The sequence below is a fragment of the Podarcis bocagei genome (assembly GCF_964188305.1).
Source record: "Podarcis bocagei genome assembly, chromosome: 12".
Lineage (NCBI taxonomy): Eukaryota > Metazoa > Chordata > Lepidosauria > Squamata > Lacertidae > Podarcis > Podarcis bocagei.
Window position 1 is genome coordinate 28191882 of NC_138137.1, and position 19795 is coordinate 28211676.

The 19795-nt window shown below is 42.3% G+C and overlaps 1 protein-coding gene across 4 annotated transcripts in view; it reads right to left on the reverse strand.

Annotated features, from left to right (window-relative positions):
- The window catches only part of HDAC9 (histone deacetylase 9), a 487438-nt gene that overhangs the window by 336160 nt on the left and 131483 nt on the right, over nucleotides 1-19795 (reverse strand). The window contains exon 1 of one of the 4 annotated variants that reach the window (XM_081164393.1): nucleotides 10432-10579. The exons of 2 other annotated variants lie outside the window; for them this stretch is intronic. In XM_081164393.1, coding sequence (XP_081020519.1) covers nucleotides 10432-10546 — 115 coding nt within the window. In that variant the 5' untranslated portion in view covers nucleotides 10547-10579. Of the gene's footprint in view, nucleotides 1-10431; nucleotides 10580-19795 lie in introns of those variants that run through there. One more of the 4 variants, XM_081164399.1, reaches the window with a different exon arrangement.

Sequence of the window (19795 nt, forward strand, 5' to 3'; positions counted from 1 at the left end):
AGACTACTGTGATGTGTGATATATGAGGCTCTCTTTGATGGATGTTTGGAAACTGTAATTTGTTTAGAGAGTGGTCGTTAGGTGGCTGCCGACTGGGCCTGGCCAATTGAAATATATCTTCAACAGCTCCAATAGCTTGAAGCCTCTTTTCAAACACACTGTATGAGTCAAGTCCTGTACGGTTTGGCCCTGGGGTACCTGCAGCACTGAGAGCCAGTGTGGTGTAGTGGTTAAGAGCAGTGGACTCGTAATCTGGGGAACCGGGTTCGCGTCTCCGCTCCTCCACATGCAGCTGCTGGGTGACTTTGGGCTAGTCACACTTCTCTGAAGTCTCTCAGCCCCACTCACCTCACAGAGTGTTTGTTGTGGGGGAGGAAGGGAAAGGAGATTGTTGGCCGCTTTGAGACTCCTTAGGGTAGTGATAAAGCAGGATCTCAAATCCAAACTCCTTCAACATGAGCCTACCTGTGCACTGCAGCCCACTTCCAGCTACTCCTGAAATGATGGTGACTGCAGAGAAGGTCTTGTAGCCAAAGCACACCACTAATGATCAACAGGGAAGTTTCAGTAAATCTGGGGCAACTTCAAGGTATGCACACACACAAAAAGAAAAAACTAGAGGGGAAAACAGCCCCATTTAATGGCATGGGATGTTGCGTTAATGGGTCAGGGGATGAACCTGATGAGTCGGTACAAGGAGAAGTAAGACTGAGTAAGCGGGGGAAGAACAGGAGAATATTATATTATATTAGAATGGACCATCTCATTTCATTTCACATTTAATTTGGATATTGCCATTCTATTTTACTATACCCAAGGCGGTACAGTAAGAATAAGTCAGTATAAGTCGCTTCCTAGTTCATATCGAGAAGCTATTTTTTCAATGACAGAAGACAGAACTGTCCAAAAACATCAATGGAGAAATGAAATAATTTAATTTAGCTTTGACCGGACACCAGAGTGTCCACCCCAGCCTCCATTCAACCCCCATTTAGGCAGAGGGGAAACAAAGGGAGTGGTGAACCCAAAACAGACTGAGCCTGCTCAGTGGGCATGGGATGTCAACTGATGCTTATGGCAGAAGGAAAACGAGAGAGAAGGAAAGAAGAGGCTGGAACCCACAACAGAAGCACTCCACACTGCAACATTTTGTTGCAAGGCCCCACTTGTATATATTTATTTAGCCTTGGAATGAGATTACTACACAGGACGAGTCAGCGATGCGATAGGGTTTAGTATCCATCCAAAGCAGACACAATGGAGGAATTTCTGGGTTGAAACAGCTGACACGCACACATCCTAAGGAAACTATTCCTTAGAATTCTTTTTAAGCATAAGTTTACAACGTGGCAAGGAATTTCACCGCATAACATGCTGTGGAGTTTTAACAGAGAACCAGTGACAGTTCCAGCAAAGTAGATGGAAATGACATCTGGCATCCTCATGTTCGAAAGTCTGTATTTTTGGCTACCATCAGGACTTCCCTCCCACTTTGTAAAGCTATGAAGTGAAGCTTCATAAACAGAGAAGTGTGCTAATTCAGACTACATAAGACAGCAGTTCTTTCTGGGAAATAAGGTCCAGTCTACATAGTTCAGCTGTTGCATAATTGTTACCTTTTACACATAAACACTGAGGGTCAGGACAAGGTGATCAGCACTTGCAGAAACTGCAGCACTTGCAGAAACTGCAGATAGATTTATTTTTAACCAATAGTTTCATTGTAATAATTGAAAGCTTAAACATTTTTACTTACAAAGAAAACTACAGCAGTTTGTTACTATCAAAATCTCTGCATAGGCATCAAAATGTAACTAACCAAAAGAATTATCAGCAATAAGACTGTAGCAAATAAATAAAATCCTAAGCAAACTTTTAATTTTCCAATTCCTTTTTCTTTTCTTTTTTACCTCTCGCATCTTGCACAGAAACACCCCAATCTTGGGAAATATGTAACAAGTTCTGTCCTTAAAACTTCACTTTGGTGCCAACTCTAATTATCACAAAAGGGTGGAATTTGTAATAAATGTTTCCTATGCCAAGAAAAGTTCTCAGAAAATCTTGCCCTTGGTCACACACAGCCATTCTGCTTTTCCTTTATGGCAGCAGCTCCTCCTTATGTAGGCCATTTATATACGATCCCCAAAAATCAATTACAGGTGCACCTCACGAGGTTGGGCATTCTACAAAAGGGGAACTACCACTGAGAAGGCCCTGTCACAGGTCAATGTCAACAGGGAACCCCCAGTGACAGCACCAGCACCAAAGCTTCATCTGCCATTATAGGGACCAAGATGGTTAACACTGGGGAAGTGCCCTGTTAGGTATTTGGGTCCCAAGCCATTCAGGGCTTTCTTTACATGCTAACATAAACATATTGATTTGTTTCTGGTAGCTCATTGGTACACAGTTTTTAGGAATGGTAGCACACAGTCCCATTGGGCTGTCCCACTTCCCAACCTAGCTACAGCCATACAGACCATACAGTGAGTTACAGACAGGAGATACCCAGACCACAAAAAACTGAAGCCAGGCTATACTTGAAGGCATTCACTTTTCAATGTTTATTTGTTTCAAACCATTCTTGGAACTGTTGTCAAAGACAATCTCAAGGCTTGAAGAAAATGGTGCTTTATTTCCATCCCGCACATTCTACAAGAGTCGAAAACCATAACCAGCCGCTTAGACCTAATAGCTCTTAGCCATGGGGATTAATGTTTGTTCCCACACAGCATTGGCCAGAACTTATGAACTGTAGCATTCCAAAGAACATTGCTTCCTGCACAATGAACTGTTTCAAGAGCAATCCTCGTTGAAACGGAAACTTGCATGTAAAAGTGGTTTGGAAAGCTGGTTACTTTTATGCTCTGGTTTTCCCTTGCAGCCTTCTTGATACCCAAGATATACCCAATTATGTCATCAATTTCCTTCAATTACTTCACAAAGGGTTCATGGGCACCCAGGGAATAAAAGGTTGCAACAGTAGCTTTTGTATCACTCAGCAATGGAATCCAGCATTCATAACGAGGCTCAGAAGCACACGGTGGGAAGGGGAGGGGAGTCATTTGCTTAGCATTCTTTAGCTCTATGTGGTATAACAGGAGCCTGTCATGATTTATCGCTGAATAGCACATTTATTTTGCTCGCGAGAGAAGCCTTTCATAACCTGCTCGTTTCTGAAGCGCTTCTGGAGTTATGAGATCTGAGAGCCCTCATAAACGTGTTGTCGTGCTGAAAAGCTCCAAGATAGCCATCTCCCTTCAGAATGTTTCTGTACCCAGATTTTTCAAACTCTGGATTAAAAACTTACAGTTACTAGAGAATGACGCATTGGACTTGACGCATCTGTCTGTAACACCAGCAATAGCATAATCTTGTGACACTGTGCTGGCTTCTGGAGGAGAAAGTCATAGGTTGCGTTTCAAAAGAAAAACTAAAAATGCCCTGGGCGGTGGAGGTGTTCCTAATAAAACAATACGGCAGCCATCTTGTAAAATGTTCTGTCAAATGAGATCCTCTCAGGCACCAGCACTATCTTCATTTAGACATTTTGTTAAAACACAACTGAGTACTCCCTCAGCTTGTTATATTATTATTAATAATAATAATAATACCTTTATTGTCATTGTACAATCTGTGTACAATGAAATTAAACGAACCTCCCTTCCCCCACCAAACACTCAGTATTGTTGTGCTCTGTGTGCTTATCGAACAACACACCACCTCGCAAGTCAATTTTGCTATGTTATTTTCCGTCCGACGGCCTAACAGCCCACGGATAGAAGCTATTTTTTAGCCTGTTGGTACAGCTGATTATACTTCTATATCTCCTGCCTGAGGGTAGAAGATTAAAGAGGTGATGGCCGGGGTGTGAATCATCCCTGAGAATTTTTCTCGCTCTCCTAAGGCAACGATCCCTTACAACATCATCTAGCGGACTAAAGGGACAGCCCATGATATCATGTGCTGTATTCACTACCCTCTGTAGAGATTTTTTGTCCATGGCTGTCAAGCCAACATACCACACTGTAATACAGTATGAAAGGACACTTTCTATTGTGTGTGAAAAGAGTTCCTCAGTTGTTGTTTGACATTTTTCTTTCGCAAGACCCTGAGGAAATGGAGTCTCTGTTGGGCCTTTCTGACCACCTGGGTTATGGTGATTTTCTAAGTGAGGTCCTCACTAAGGTAAACTCTCAAGAATTTAAATGAGGAGACTCTCTCCACACAGCGCCCCCCCCCAAAAAATACAATGGGGCAGGTTCCCCTCTCTTCCTCCAGAAGTCCAACACCATCTCTTTTGTCTTACTAATATTTAGGTGCAAGTTATTCTCTGAGCACCATGTAGATACTTTTTGAACCTCCCCCTACATTGTTTCATCTCCGCCTGCAATTAGACCCATTATGGTAGTATCATCTGCAAACTTAATAATTACTGTGGATGGATCTGAAGATATGCAGTCATATGTGTACAATGAATACAGGTAGGGACTTAGCACACATCCCTGTAGGGGTACCATTAATGATGTTGTCTCCATGGGTGCTGTTTTATTAATTGTTGTTTTTCTCTTAGTTCATGTGTGCACTGTATGATGTTTTATTTTTTATTAAAAAACAAACCATCTCTATTTCATTTTTTGAAGAAGAAGAAAAGTGAGGCTATTTATTTTTAATAAATAAATATGTTAACTGATATCCAACTAAGATATACAAAGAAGTAGACCCATCAAAATTAATGGACTCTTGAGTATGACTAACATCAGACATCACCCACTGTGCCAAATGCTAGTCCTATTCTAAGTAGATTCACTGGAAATAATGGACATGACCAACGAAGGGCCATTGGTTTTAATGAGTCTACTCTGAATATAGCATAGTTGGATACTACCAAGAGAATACAGCAATGGAAGATTTAAAAGTTAGCCCCTAGAAATGTGGGCATACACCTTGAACAAGGGCTGGGGCAGTGGGGGAGAGAGCCAATATGTAGTTTTACCACTTTGCTATGACATTTCCCTCCAACAAAGTAATTTTGTCCTGTCTTCCTGACTCCAGTTTGTATATTTTTATGAGCTGACATATGATAAAATGTTCCAACATACAATCCACATATCCTGGAGCAGATCTCACTGAGTATAATGGGACTGATCTGGAATAAATGGGCATTTAACAGTTATATTAAAATATGCTTTTTCATGAAGGTTCCTTGAAAGACTTCAGGTGTTTTCAAACTATGGAAACAATCACCACACTTGTTGGTACAACTAAAACAAGTTTCTCATTGGTCCTTACAGTCATTAGTTAGAGCATTATGGCAAATACCACCCTAGAAGATTTTATTTGGTTATTTACCACTAAACTGAGATGTAAAACCAAGATCACAAAACAGCAATGCTACACCGCCCTCTAGAGGTGTTTCCTTTAGCAGTAAATCAGGTTTGGTCGTTGTTTTGAGAGCGAATCTGCAAAATTTTCTACCTTGCTATTTCACAACCCATAATTGAGAAATACATTTTGTGATTCATATAAATGGAAATCTCTTTGTTCCAGAAGCAGATTAAAAGCTGCAGAAAAATCAAAGCCGTGCTAGGGAGCATTAAAACCCCAGGAATGAAGAACAGTTCTTAACCAACGTGTAAAACACAGAGAATTTGATGTCAGCTGAAAGAATAAGGGCAAGGCTTTCTACAGAAGTGCTGCCAGAAGGGCCTCACAGAGGTCCAGATGGGCCCAGGCCACTTCCAACATTTGGGGCCCAAACCCACAATCAAAATTTAAAATGACAAATTAACACACGCAATCTAAATAAGGTGCATCCACACACAAACAGAGTTCAACAACCAAAAGCTGCTTCACTGCTTGCTTCAGACTCACAGCAAGAAATAAAAATGTTCCACATCAAAGCAAGTCTGAGAACTAAACAAAGAAATGGGGGGAAACTGCACAGTTGAAACGTGTCAGATTCTCAAATATTCAGGCTGTAATCCTAACCTCACTTGGGAGTAATTCCTACTGAATTCAACAGAACTTACTACTGAGTAGACATAGTTAGGATTGCATTGTAAACGACAGTGCAAATGACATTAAAAAAACACGGTTTGTGGGGAAGGACAATTTAGAACTTTCTAGCAGTATGTGATTATTATCTGCATGCAAAGGATACACCATTATACCTGTCCATTTTCTTCATGAAACCTGCTTTCTTGATTAGAGTCACATTTCATGACTTCTGGAAGCCTATAAAGAGTGGGAGAAAATCCCCGGAAGTGGGACTTTTGACAGTACTAATGCAGAGGAGCTTATAGTCAAGCTTCACATATGCATTTTTGTACACATTGGTTGGAGAACTGCATCACAAAATTCAGAGAACATTTTGAGGAATAGCTGTGTTTTGATTTATTGGTTTAAGAAGTGCAAATTAGGTAGTAGCTTCTCATTAATAACACTGACATTCTCTCCCATCTCTATGAGACAAGTGAGCCTTCCTTAATCCCAGACTCTTTGAAAAGAAATCAGATAAATCATTTTGCAACACCCGATTCCTATGATTTTCTGAAACATCTTACTTGAATTGCTATTCTGCCAACTGCAGATTTCGTACTGGTTCTAGAGTTGTTAAAGAACGTAATACGTAAATTCTGACTCAGGCTAGCAGCAAGCTAGGCACTTACGTCCCTTGGCTCTATCCATCATTAATGGGGAATGACTATTCCAGCTTGTTTGGGCTTCTGTCCAAGCTACCTCTTCACACTGGGCAATACCGAGAGCACCAAAGCAAGCTGTACAGAGTTTTAAGCAAATAGCCAATATCCTGTTACATAACAGAACCACTGAGCATTCCCTCTACTATGAGAAGGGACAAGTTACATTTATCAAGGCGGCCATTTGATCACGAGTGATAAATAGTTCATACACAATTTAATGGGAAGTGGATACAACTTAAGTCAATCTTTTAAATATAAATGAGAAGCCTTGGAGGAAACCCAATCCCTCCCAAAGCAGCTTTGAATCTACCCCCCTTCAGCTCTGAAACTGAAAACCGTGGCGCGCACACAGCTTCTGTTGAGATTAGCGACCGGTCAGGAGAGCAGGGCTGCACCTGCAAAGTTGTGTGTTATGACATTGGTTAATAACCTGCATAAATCACAGTCTTTGGGAAAACAAATAAAATAACTCTCAGGGTCCTTTGACACGGGGTGGTTGGGGAAAACATTACAGTTTATTGTGGGAGCTGAACCATTCCAGACATGGCTACCTGCCTCCTCGTGTAAGCAGAAAATGAAGGTTCCCTACATTCACAAAGCATTTCTGAAGAAATGGGAATAAAGTCTGACATTCAAAGAGAAATATGCAGGGTCTGATCCCAAGCTACTTTGGGGCAGTTGCTCTGTTCAAACCAGGCAACATATGAAAACGTGTCAGACTTCCCTGTTCTATTCAGTTTCAAAACACTGTGTTTACTATTTTCAGACCAATTTATGCTACTGTAAGAAATATGTGTACAGTCGTACCTTGGAAGTCGAACAGAATCCGTTCCAGAAGTCCATTCGACTTCTGAAATGTTTGGAAACCAAAGTGCGGCTTCAGATTGGCTGCAGGAAGCTCTTGCAGCCAATCGGAAGCCCCGTCAGACGTTCGCATTCCAAAAGAACGTTCAAAAACCGGAACACTCCCGGGTTTTGATCGTTCGGGAGCCAGAACGTTTGACTCCCAAGGCGTTCGGAAGCCGAGGTACAACTGTATAGGGTTAAACCAGACTTTCTACCTAAGGATAATATTGGAACCAGCTATGGTTGAAACTGTGGTGAAAGCTCACTGGAAGTGGGACTCTTTTTACTGTAAACTGCTGCCACGGGAAGGAGGGGTCATCAGGATTGACGCTGTGGCACCTGAAGAGGGGGTTTAATTCTTTCCTTCCATGCCATAATCCCACTGAAAAACTGACATCCCAAAGCAGCTCTGGAGGGAAGCCCAAGGAAGCATCATTCCCTAATGTAATGGACTTGCTAGATGCAGAGAAGTAACAGGAGGCACCAGATGGGGAACCAGATTTATCTGTTTATTTCTTTAACCTTATTACTTAAGAACTCCTAGCTAAAGTTGATGCTACACTATACCGTAGGTAAAACAACACACCTAAAATAAAACAACACTTGTTATTTGTTTCTGTAAGTATACTGCATGTGGGTTATGTAAAAACTATCCAGCTTTTTAGGAGAGAAAAATAGAGAAGTCTTCCCTTGAGGTCTTGCTTACAAAGTGTTTAAATTAAGGCTCTGAAGCTATCTGAACGCAAACAATAACTTCTAGGTCTCAGCACTTCTGTCAGAACTATCATTTGCTTTTGCTTTTTTTAAATCAACAAAAGAGCTCCCACAGCAAGCGCAAATACTGAAACCATTTGAATGTATAACCACACTGCAAAGTGCAATTACATTTTTGAATTTACTCTTATTGCATCTGTAATGCAAATGATTTGTCTCCGGGGGCTGCTCTTTGCACTTGCAGCGAAGCCGCTGAGCACGGGAAACGCTGAGCACAGCAACATGATTCTGGCATGGTGTGGCCGGCAGGGGGGGATGTAACACCAAAATAAAAGTGTGGCAATGGGAACCTTTGAAAGAGCAGAGAGATACAACTCTGCATTTATGAACGCAGATAGTTAACCACCCAGTTCAATTTTCTAAAACGGCAACGGAGCTTTATTTTGCAAGCTACTGTTAAATAGTGCTGAGGATGCTTTTTTTCTGGGGAAGTTTCTAAGGTTCCCTTTTCTTTTTCTCACACCTTGCTCTCCCAGGAAAAGGAATTCCACTTTGAAGAAGTTTCTCCAAATGTTCATCAATCACTCTGTAATGGTGGTCACTATCCTGCCAACCCCCTCCGCCAACTATTCCTCAGAATGACATCTGGTTCTAGACACAACCTCTTTATATGTGGCAAAGGGGCCTTCCAACCACCCTTGCCTCTCCTTTAAATTCTCCTTTGCTGACTAGAAAGTCACTACAACTGTTGCAATACAACAAAACCTTGTGCAGGTGTGATGCAGCTATGGTGACAATGGGTTGATTTCTCCATCTCCCGAAGCCACCAAGACAAATATTATTGAGTACACATGGCTTGCCCAGAGATGCAAGAAAATAAATAGACATAGAGAGTTGTATCCAATGTAGCGCTTAGCGGATCCTTCTATCAGCGCATGGATTTCTCCTTGCGCAGCAGAACAACATGCCCTTCTCCTCCCATCACCTCCCCAAATCTGTTCTAATCCCTAGCACAAAAATGAGTTGAATGCTGCCCCAGTATAACTTGTTTTTTGGGAATATGTTGTGCACAGCATTCCACCCACAGGCACAGGGGATTTTTCAATAGGGTTTTGTAGCTCCCCACTTCTGATAGCTGTCTCCTGAGCTCAGAATAGAAACTTTGGTGGCTCTTAATGCTCACCCTTTATACGAAGGGAGCCCTTAGGACCCCAGGGTTTATCTCCAGTGATCTGAATCTAAGCCCAATAAAAACTCAACTCATTCTCTCCCTCCTCACAGCTACCAGCGGGTCTCCAAATCTCCCACGTATTCTGCTTACCTGGCTACAGATGATGATGATCTACACTGTATCAGAGATATGAAGAACTGGTAAATGCTATTTTGCAATCTAAACAGCAGCGGTAAGGTACCTTGAGAAAGATACCAGTGGTACCAGTGGTGGGAGGATCAGCCCATTGTGCCCTGGACCCAATATGACTCTGATTGACTTAGAATAAGAATAGTTCTTTGCCTACTGTGCCAATTCAGGTCAAGTCCCTTCACTAACATAAGCATCAAAAGAAAAAGTCCTTCCCTAGAGGATAGTTCAATCTAAATGCCAATGGCGGAGGGTAACAATATATGGAAAGAAGTAAAGGGAGAGGCAAATGAGACAAGGGATGACTGGGAGAAATTACAGCACTTAGGTTTGGGTTCAGTTGGAGAAGGGGACACAGCGTATCAAAGGAAGGGGACCAAAATAGTATCTACATTCTCTTCCCTTTTCTCTCTGCCACTAGCTTCTCAATTTTGGTCTAATTATGTTCGAGATATTTTGTTATGGAGAAACCGGGGGGGAGGGGTTGAAAGGGAATGAGTCTCCTTGTTCCCCTTTCATAATTAGCTCAAGAGACACCCAGATGTTTGCTAAAGGCTACAGAAGCATCGTGAAATCAGTGTGACACTGCCGTGTTTCAAGATTTGCCACAGTTCACAACCAATGATAAATCTTTCCCCACCCCACCCCCTCCGCACCCATCCATGACCACATGGCTGGCATCTGGCACCATGTCTGCATCAGCAGAGGCAGCTGGAGCCCTGCCACCGAGTCTGCTCACGGCGCATACCAAAAACAACCAGCTTGTGGGCGCTGGGAAGGAGGAACAGGGAGGCAGTAGAGACTTACCAATATTGCACATTCCTGGAAAGGGTAGCCAGATGGCTGGTAGGCTGCCAAAGCAGACACGACACCGGGCACTCTGGCCATCCTGCTGAGAGAAGCTGCCATTGGTTTTCGCCATTCTTGGTCCCTGCCTGTTTTAAGAGTCAACTTAGTGGTTGTGGTGCCTGACAAGCAGCAAAGTGTGGGTGTCTGCATAACACAAGGATAGAGAACTTAGCTGGGGTGTTGCTGGGGGAAGAGAGGAACTGGCTTCGTCAGGGACTTTCCCCTTGTCAGGGAGGGAATAGCTAGAAGTGTTTCTGAAGGACGTTGCAAATATGGGGATGGAGAAAAGAAATCTGGTAGGCAAGAAGGTGTAAGCCAGGGATGGAAAACCTTTTTTTTTTTAAGCCTGAGAGCTGCATTCCTTTCCAGAAAGCCTTCCGATAACTAAGAGCCTCTGTACGCTTCAGGTTGTTTCTGCTCCCAGCTAAAGGCGCCATCCTTTCCTGCTGGCTTGCTCATATAGGTAGATTCAGCATACCCCGTTGCTGGATATAAAGCAGAGCTAAAGAACCTTTTTCAGTATTCTTTTCTAGGCAGTCTTCCAAAGGCCATGTCCCAGTAGTGGGCAGCGCAATGTTGGTGGAGGCAAAAGAGCAAATTTTACCACTGTGTAGTAGGCTAGTTTCTACACACACCTACACAGCTCTCTATCCTCCACTTAGGCAAATGAGAGAGATTACCATAATTCAAGGACATATTCCAGTTAGGTAAACACACCTGGGGTGCAAGGCGTATCCATGAGAGGGGAGTTCTGAGGATCTGAGAGAGAAGCTGGGGGTGTGTCACATTTTGTCCCTGAGCCTGAGGTTCTCCACCTCTGATTTAAGCAAAGTCGTGTTGTATATATTGCTTGCAATGCCTGGATAATCAGAGTGAGATATATGCATGCATTCTGACAGAGGGGATATATGGATGGGCAGGTGTCTATGCTCTATCTTCATGCAACTATAAGAAAAGAGCACTTGACTTTACCAGCTTGACCTCTAGAATTTTTAAAAATGTGATAGGGAGATAATGACACACATTCTAAATGTTGCACACAATTAGCAACATGCAGCCTGCTGAGCCAGGAAATATAGCAGGATGTTCAAAAATGAGGCAGTATGAGAGGGGATATTTTTGTAAACTGCCCTAGGAATATGATTGAAAGTGGGGCTAAGGGGTCTGGTGTGGGTGGGTGCAATGAATGGCAATTCAGGATTGGCTAATCCCCAAGAGTTAGCTTTTTATGCTACAGATTTCTTAAAGCCTAAAATCATTACCTTTGGGAGTTGGCAAGCTAGTTCTTTATCATTTACTTAATATAACGGTCAGCCTCTTTGATCAATGGATTAGAAGTTACAAATCTGCCAGACAATTGAAGCACTCTAGGGCTTGTTCCAGGGAAACAAATGGAACAGCTACGGGTTTCCTTGTCTTTCACTAGCATTATGTACGTGTAACTGTGCAGCTTATAGCCCAAAACAAGTCAATTGGTTTTATGAGCTCTGACATTCTGATATACTAAAGCCACGGGTCTCAGTGCCCCAACATTCCTGGGAAAGGGCCTATGTACAATTTTGTTATGTCACTGAACAACCTTGCAAGTTCCAGAAAAAAGTCAGGAGTGCAGGAAGCTGCCTTATACACAGGGCTTTTTTCAGCCAGAACTCACCTGAACTCAGTTCCAGCACCTTTCAGGTGAGCACCATTGCCATTATAAGAGAACAGGGGAGGTGTTATCATGAGTTCTGGACCTCTTTTTCTAGAAAAATAGCACTGTTTATCCCAAGTCAAACTACTTTTCCACCTAGCCCAATACTGTCTACTTGGACTGGCAGCAACCATCTAGGGTCAAGTTGCATACTGCCCAAGGTACTGCATGCTAATATAATTTCTTCCTTTAAAAAAAAAAAAATTATTAAAGGTTTTCTTTGCTTACGAAAGTACATGCATTGTCTCTTTTTTTCATGTCGTAGAGTCTTTTCTATATATCAGTTGCATTCGATGCGAGAACTTAGTGTTGTATACAGTATAATCATCTTAGCTCCCTTCTGCACCACACAGTTAAAGTGGCATTATACCCCTTTAAACAGTCACGGCTTCCGCCAAAGAATCCTGGGAGCTGCAAGTTGTTAAAAGTGCTGCGAGTTGTCAGAGATTTCCACCCCCCTCACAAAGCTGCAGTTCCCAGAGTAGTTTAATAATAAATTTGGGGGGTCGGCTCTGGGGAAGCCATAACTATTGATACTGTTTTAAGTGTATATTGCAGGATGGAGCCTTAGAGCCAGGCAGCTTTTCCAAGGCACTCAGATAGACTTTTCCCCCATTTAGGAATTCCACAGTGACACCAACTTACACCATTCATATTCAATGCATAGAACAATTAGTTTCAAATGTTCTAATTTGATGATGCTACAAGCCCAGGAGAGCCTGGTTGCTGTGTTTCAATGCGGCAAAAATGGTGCACTGCTAAGACCATAGATGTTCACAGAACAGGGAAGAAGGCATTCATTCCATCAACTGAAGTAAACTCTCACCCTCTTTTTTTTTTTAAGGGAGTATTATGCATTTTTAAAAACGAATTTGCCTGCAGTATGTACTGCACTGATCACAGTCACATTGTATGTCTCCATGTGTGTGCTTGAAATATTACAATACAAAAAGGCATCTCTTCAGGGGGGAGAAAAACCACATGAAATTGGGTTGGGAGGTAGCCTGGGAAACACGATTACCTTGGCAATAACCTAGGGGTGTACTGCTTTGAGGGAGCATATTATTTCCCAAGCCAAAAAGATATGTATCTGCTTTTTAAAAAGAGAGTGAGGAAAGCTGCCATAAGGAACTGCAGGTTTCAGCAACGTGATTGGGAAAAGGCCTCTGTGTTCATAATTTTACTTTCAATGCCACATTCATGCAGCAAGCAGTTTCAAATGTAAATATGCTTGAACAAATTCAGTGCCACAAAGGAGAGACTTTTTGAAATTATTGCTACCACATTATGACTTTATTTCGCAAAGGGATTTGAAGACATTTAAAAAGGCCTTCTAGAAAAGCTGGGTTGGTTTCACACACACATATACACACACACACACACACAGAGAGAGAGAGAGAGAGAGAGAGAGAGAGAGAGAGAGAGCTTTTTTTAAACAAAGCAATGTGGGATACAGAACCGTGCTTATCTCCACAGCAGTCATTTGGGATAGAATCAGAATTTAAATAGGATGCAAAAAAGAAAAAGCTACTTTTCAAGGGATAAATTAATGTGAAATTTCTCAGGAGGAAAAATAAGAAGAAAAGGCAGCTGTTTGGTTTACCATATCAAAAAAGAAAGGAAATACTTGATTACACTGCACCCATGGTTTAAAGTTAAGCTAAGGCAGCATGAGTCTGACTGGTAAACATCATTTAGCTCATTCTTAAGAGGCTTAGGGAATGCCACTGTTAAAATGTTTTGCAGCACATTCCTGCAACAGCCAATAGGATGGAGGGAAGTTAAGTGCATATGAAAGAAATCAGAAAAAAGAGCTTGAATCGCTTTTTGAAAAAATGAACACCCTTCTCAAAGGATTTGCTACTTCAATCCATGAAGATGTATCCCTGAACTGCATCAGTGTGAGTATCATCATGAAATAGGGAGACTTTCCTTGTTATGACTTTATTAAATCCAAAGCATATTATATGAGAGCATTAGATTTACCAGAAGCTTGTTCAGCACCTGAGGTCCTCAGAATAAATCCAGCTCCTTTATTTAAATGCAGCAGCAATTCTTTATCTTTCTCCTTGTGATTGTTAAATACGGCAAATGTCATTATTTATAAGACTAATTAATTAAAGTTGTTAGTTGCCGCAATACAAAATGATCTCTGGGCAACTCACAACAATTTTAACCCATATTAAATTTTAAAGCAACGACAACAACATTATAATATTACAAAAAGCATGATCAGCAGTTCAATAATTAAGACATATCTCTTGTAATCAAATATCTGGGAGAAGGAGGGATAAAATAAATGCAAAAAACCCAACAACCTGTCCACTACCAGTTTCCAATCAGTTTTAAAACCATGAATTAGACACACAGAGACACAGCAAAAAAATAAAAAGACACTTGGTTCCAATTAGGTTATGCAGCCTCGGCCCAGATTCAATTAAACCAGTGTGCTAGTGGAAGCCTATGCAAACCTCCTGATAGCTAGTGGCATCCCCCAGCCCCCACCTAAGCTTGTTCCTAAATGCTTTTTGCTTGTTTCCAAAAACAAACATCCTCTGTGACCACAGATGAAAAAAGGACCATTGTATTTTGCTATTAATAAAAATACAGAAGTGTTGAAAAGGGATGTATGAGACCCAGCTGGTTTCACTATACTTGTCCTCCCTTCCACCACCACACATCAGAGCACAAATTAAAGGCACTTTTGGTCATGAAAGGATGGTCCCCAATTTCCACTGACTCTCCCATCTGGCATCAGTCCCCCACACCATATTTCACACTTTGAGACCATGTGAAGGTACATCATGCACTCCCAAGTGGCACAACATGGGATGGGGAGGTGAGGGAGGCATGGAACATTGGTAGAGCAAATGCTTTGCATACAAAAGATCACAGGTTCAATCCCTAACATCTCCAGTTGTAGGAGATGCTGGGAGACTCCCCTGCACAAGACCCCCAAAGCCACTGCCAAACAAAATAGTCAATATTAGGATAGATGGACCAGCAGTCTAACTCAGTACAGGGTAGCTTCAAATATTCACTGAAGTGGCAGCCACAGACTGACTTTTATTTATTTAGAAGTGCCACCAATGGTTGACTGAGAATGGTATGCGCAGCCTGGTCCAGGATCTTAATCACCCTACCTAAGGATCCTGTTACGAACTATATATTATGATGGAGCTCAACAGTGCCAACTGGAATTTCTGGGATTTCATACACACATACACCCCAGTGAACTCTGAATAGACAACTATTCTTTACATTCTTTTTGAATGCAGGTCTTAAAGTAAAGCCTTCCTATACAATGACACAACAGGTCCAAACTGGCAAAAATGTAAACTTCTTTTGAAGTTTAAGTTCAGAGCCATTAGGAAATTGGAGCTAACCTCTATGAAACTTTCTGATTCTCTACAGATACTCAGAATGGAACAGATCTCATGAAAAGGCCCAACAACAATCTATCTCTACTACGGGACTTTTGCAAGTCTCAGATTCCCATAAATACTGAGATGTCGCTCTCAGTCTTGCCTTCCTGGAAACATCTAAACAGAATCTGAAAGATATTGTAACTCAGAACCTCTCTTCTGGAAAGAACTCTGTAACTTGTATCATAGGATCAGCAAAAGCTGGTGCCAGTTGTGACTGTTAAGAGAGAGGTCAGAGGCCCAAAATTAATAGAATCAAGTCAAGGATAGGTGGAGCCAACTAATTCTGGTTATGTTCCCATTCTCTTCCCTGCTGAATTCTACAAAGGCAGCTCTAAGGAGGAAGCTGACAGCCATTGCTACTTCTTTGACTGGTCTTAAGTAAGGGGGCAGGCAGGTAGGTGTTGCCTAAGGGCAGACTAGGGGGGCAGTACCCCACACGCTCTAATGGACCACCCTCCATCCTGCTTATTATGAGGGGCAGCAGTTATTATTACCAAAAGGAAACGAGGAGACTTCCAGCACTGCTGAAATGTGTTGCTGAATTTTCAAAGAGAAGAAGACAAACTCACCCAGCAAAGGGCAAATGGACCAAAGAGCAGAAGACAACTTTTCTTCTACCCATTCAGAAAACACAAACTCTTGCTCCTCGGATCTCATCACATTTAAAGCCAGCAGCTTCTATATGTCACTGAAGCAAACTGTGATAGATTGAAGTTCTTCACCATTCCACTAACTCCTTAATTCCACTACCGCCTTAATTGCCATGGGGGAAAAGAAATTGCCATCATACTTCAAACATCTAAGATTAATAACAAATGCAGAGGATAATTAAATGGGGAGATTTAAACTCAACTAAATTCATCCATTTATTACACACTTAGTTGCCTGACTAAAATTAGGTAACTAATCTGAATATGACTGATGATAAATAATAGTAATGAAGGAACATTTTTTTTATTTTTAAAAAAGCACAGGACAAAGATAAGTACTTGCCCTAAGTGCAATTTTCGCTCTTGTTTACAAAGACATCCCATCTTGCTTTGTATGTGGTATGTGTGATTGCAAGGCATAAATGGAGCACACTGTTAATTAGTAAACACAAGCAGGATCATTTGTTTTTGCTCATGTTTAGGCTTTGATCTAAATTTCACTTGCAATTCCTGTCAAGATTGTTTGTCACACTTTCACACAATAAGTGAGCAGTAGCGGAACTGCTAAGCCCATATCCAGCCACTTCTGCTTGACTCGTCTTGCGCTATGTGTCTTGAAGGAGAGGAAGGTAGCATTTGATGCTCTGCCTCAAGCAGCAAGGTGTCTTTCCGGAAGGCACATCTGAAATCTCCTTTCCCAGGCCACTCGGAAAAAGACAGAGGTTGCATTGCAACTGGCAGAGGGACACCAGCGAACACAAAGACGGGCTCCATTTGGGACTGTTACAACAGGAGCTATCTTCACTGCCACCAGCTGCTGGGAACTGCATGTGGGAAAGGTGCTGTTGGGCTAGATGGGCCTTTGGCCTGATCCAGCCTGGTTCTCTTTATGTTCTCAAGGGTTCCTGTTGCCCCCTCCAAGGGTCTCTTGTAGGATGGGTTTCTTAATAAGACCTGCTAATGAAAGCTGCCTTTAACCGTGGTGGTGACATTCTGAAGGATTTTCTGAAACAAAAGTGCTCCAGGCCACGTTTTGGAAACAAAAATATATCAAACTCAGCAAAAAAATATTTTAGAAAATGTTGGGAAGGAAATTGTCTTTGCCATTTTTTTTTTAATGTTCAAGGAATGTAGAATGAAAATAAGAGCTGATAGTTTCTGGAACATTTTCTATACTCAGAGATTTGCTTTTGATGTTGCCAGCTTCATATAGCTAGGAAGACATGTGTGTCTGAGCGCCATGGGAGAGTACAAAAAAAAAATTGAAAATAAGCTCCTGTGTTTAGAAAAAAAAATTACCATGGCCTGAGCAGAGGGTTTGTGACTAAACAAAGCCATTGTGAAGAAGCCATGCCCATGGAACAGAACATTCCATGCCCATGGAACAGAACATGGCTTGCTAATGCTAGTAATAGCCAAGCGTCCTAGAGAAATCATAGTCAGAGGGAAGCAGAGCAGAGGAGTGTGGAGAAACAAAGCAGAGCCAGGGAGACTCTCTTGTTCAAGGAAAGTCCCAGTCTAAACAGGAAGCCTTTTATAGCCCTTTCTGTCCTGGTGGACCCAAATCGAGCCAGGGTGGGAATTCCTAAAGCTCACCGGAGAGGGCAACCACACATCCAACCCAAGATTGGTTCTGACCCTGGTGCACACACGGAAATTCCTCTCTCAATTTCACTCTGCTAGTGCAGTTGTTACCTTCTGTTCAAGATTTAAGAAGTAGAAGGTGGAATATGAGATTCCCAATGAACGTCACTGTCAGGGAACTGCCATCAGCTCAGAGGCGAGAGATGGAAGGGCAGCTGGGTTACAGGGAGCCTCCAAAGATCGTGAGAAGCAGCACTTCCTCCGCAGAGGAGGGAAGCCACGCCTCCAGTGGGGAAGGGATGCAGGGCTCGGAGGATGCAAGGGAGAGCCACAGCACCGAGCAGGAGCAAAGCGGGGGGGAGGCAGGTCCCCCGTTGCCCACGCCCTCTCTGCGCAGTCGGTTTATGCGCAGAGAGGGGAGGCGTAGGATGGGGGTCAAGAGACTACTCTGCTGGGGAAAGTTTAAGGACCGCCCACTCCCAGATTCTGCTAGTGACTGAGCAAGACGTGGAATTGAGACGCTCTGCACTGTGAATGTTTTTGCACCGATAATAAAGCCTTTGAGAAGACCAGTGGGGGTCTTGCCTGTTCGCTCTCGAGCAACCATGCCAGCACACTTAACAGTCACCCTAGGTAGAATCATGGTGCTGAGGCAACATTTCAAAAGGTCCCGTAGAAGGGAGGTATTTCTGAGCCCTTCTACTTCTTATATATGTAAAAGGTGTGTTATTACCATGGGACTGTGGCCTGTCTCCAAATATGTGAGTTTAGTCCATGTTGTTCTGGTAGTATCAAAGGATTGAAATTTGCATCCTGGGGCAAACTAGCATTGCCAAGTTGTATTTCAAGAACGTGGGCACTGGGGTTGGCTCATATAAAGAGTTTCATGGGAATGTGGTCCTTATTTTCTATGTGGGTATTTGATACAAACAAAGCCTGCACAATATGCGAACCACTAACCCAGGGGTAGAAATCTTTTTTTCAGCTGAAGGGCTGCATTCCATTCTGGGCACTCTTTTGAGGGCCACGTGTCAATGGTGGGGCTGCTCATAAATTATTGTGTTTGTACAATTTGCTAATTTCCACACATACGCACACCACACACTGTTCTCCAACATGGTCAGAGTTCAGGGATTTATTCTAGCTAGGCATAAAACACTGAGGCTGTGAAGCAGGTCAAATGAAAGATTTCCGAGGGCCAGATGTTGAGGCCCCCAGCCAGAGTTTTCACATAACTGTAGTAAGCCATAAGCAGCACCCCATTTAGGCTCAATCAATTTCTAAGGCTAAATGAATCTACTGCCTTTCTAGGTCTGCAAAAATGGTGGAATTCTCAACCACTTCCCAGGCCCCATTGGTTGGGTGATGGGCTGCATTAGGTCATAAACAATACAGGCCTAAGAATAAGAATAGATGTTTCAAGTAATGTAAAGCCTTTGGAACTTTGCAGGCTGGTCAGAAATAGTATAAAGACAGCAAGAACCAAAGTGTTCTGTAGCTTGGTGCAAGGATAGATGCCATGCTGGGAAACCCTAGCAGAGAAGTGAAACTTCAAGCAGCAGTTATTCTGAGTTCTGCAGTACTAGGAGTGTTGGGCAAAGTTCATTTGTTCCACACTTGTCTCCTGTGATATAATTTTACAAAGGTTGCAGCAGCAAATATTACAAGCATGCACCTCATACTCTTCAGATCATACCATCATGTATAATAATAATAATAATAATAATAATAATAATAATAATAATAATAATTTATTATTTGTACCCCGCCCATCTGGCTGGGTTTCCCCAGCCACTCTGGGCGGCTTCCAACAAAGATGAAAAATACACTAAAATTTCACATATTAAAAACTTCCCTGAACTAAAAACATACCTTCAGATGTCTTCTGAATGTCAGGTCGTTGTTTATCGCTTTGACATCTGATGGGAGGGCGTTCCACAGGGCGGGCGCCACTACTGAGAAGGCCC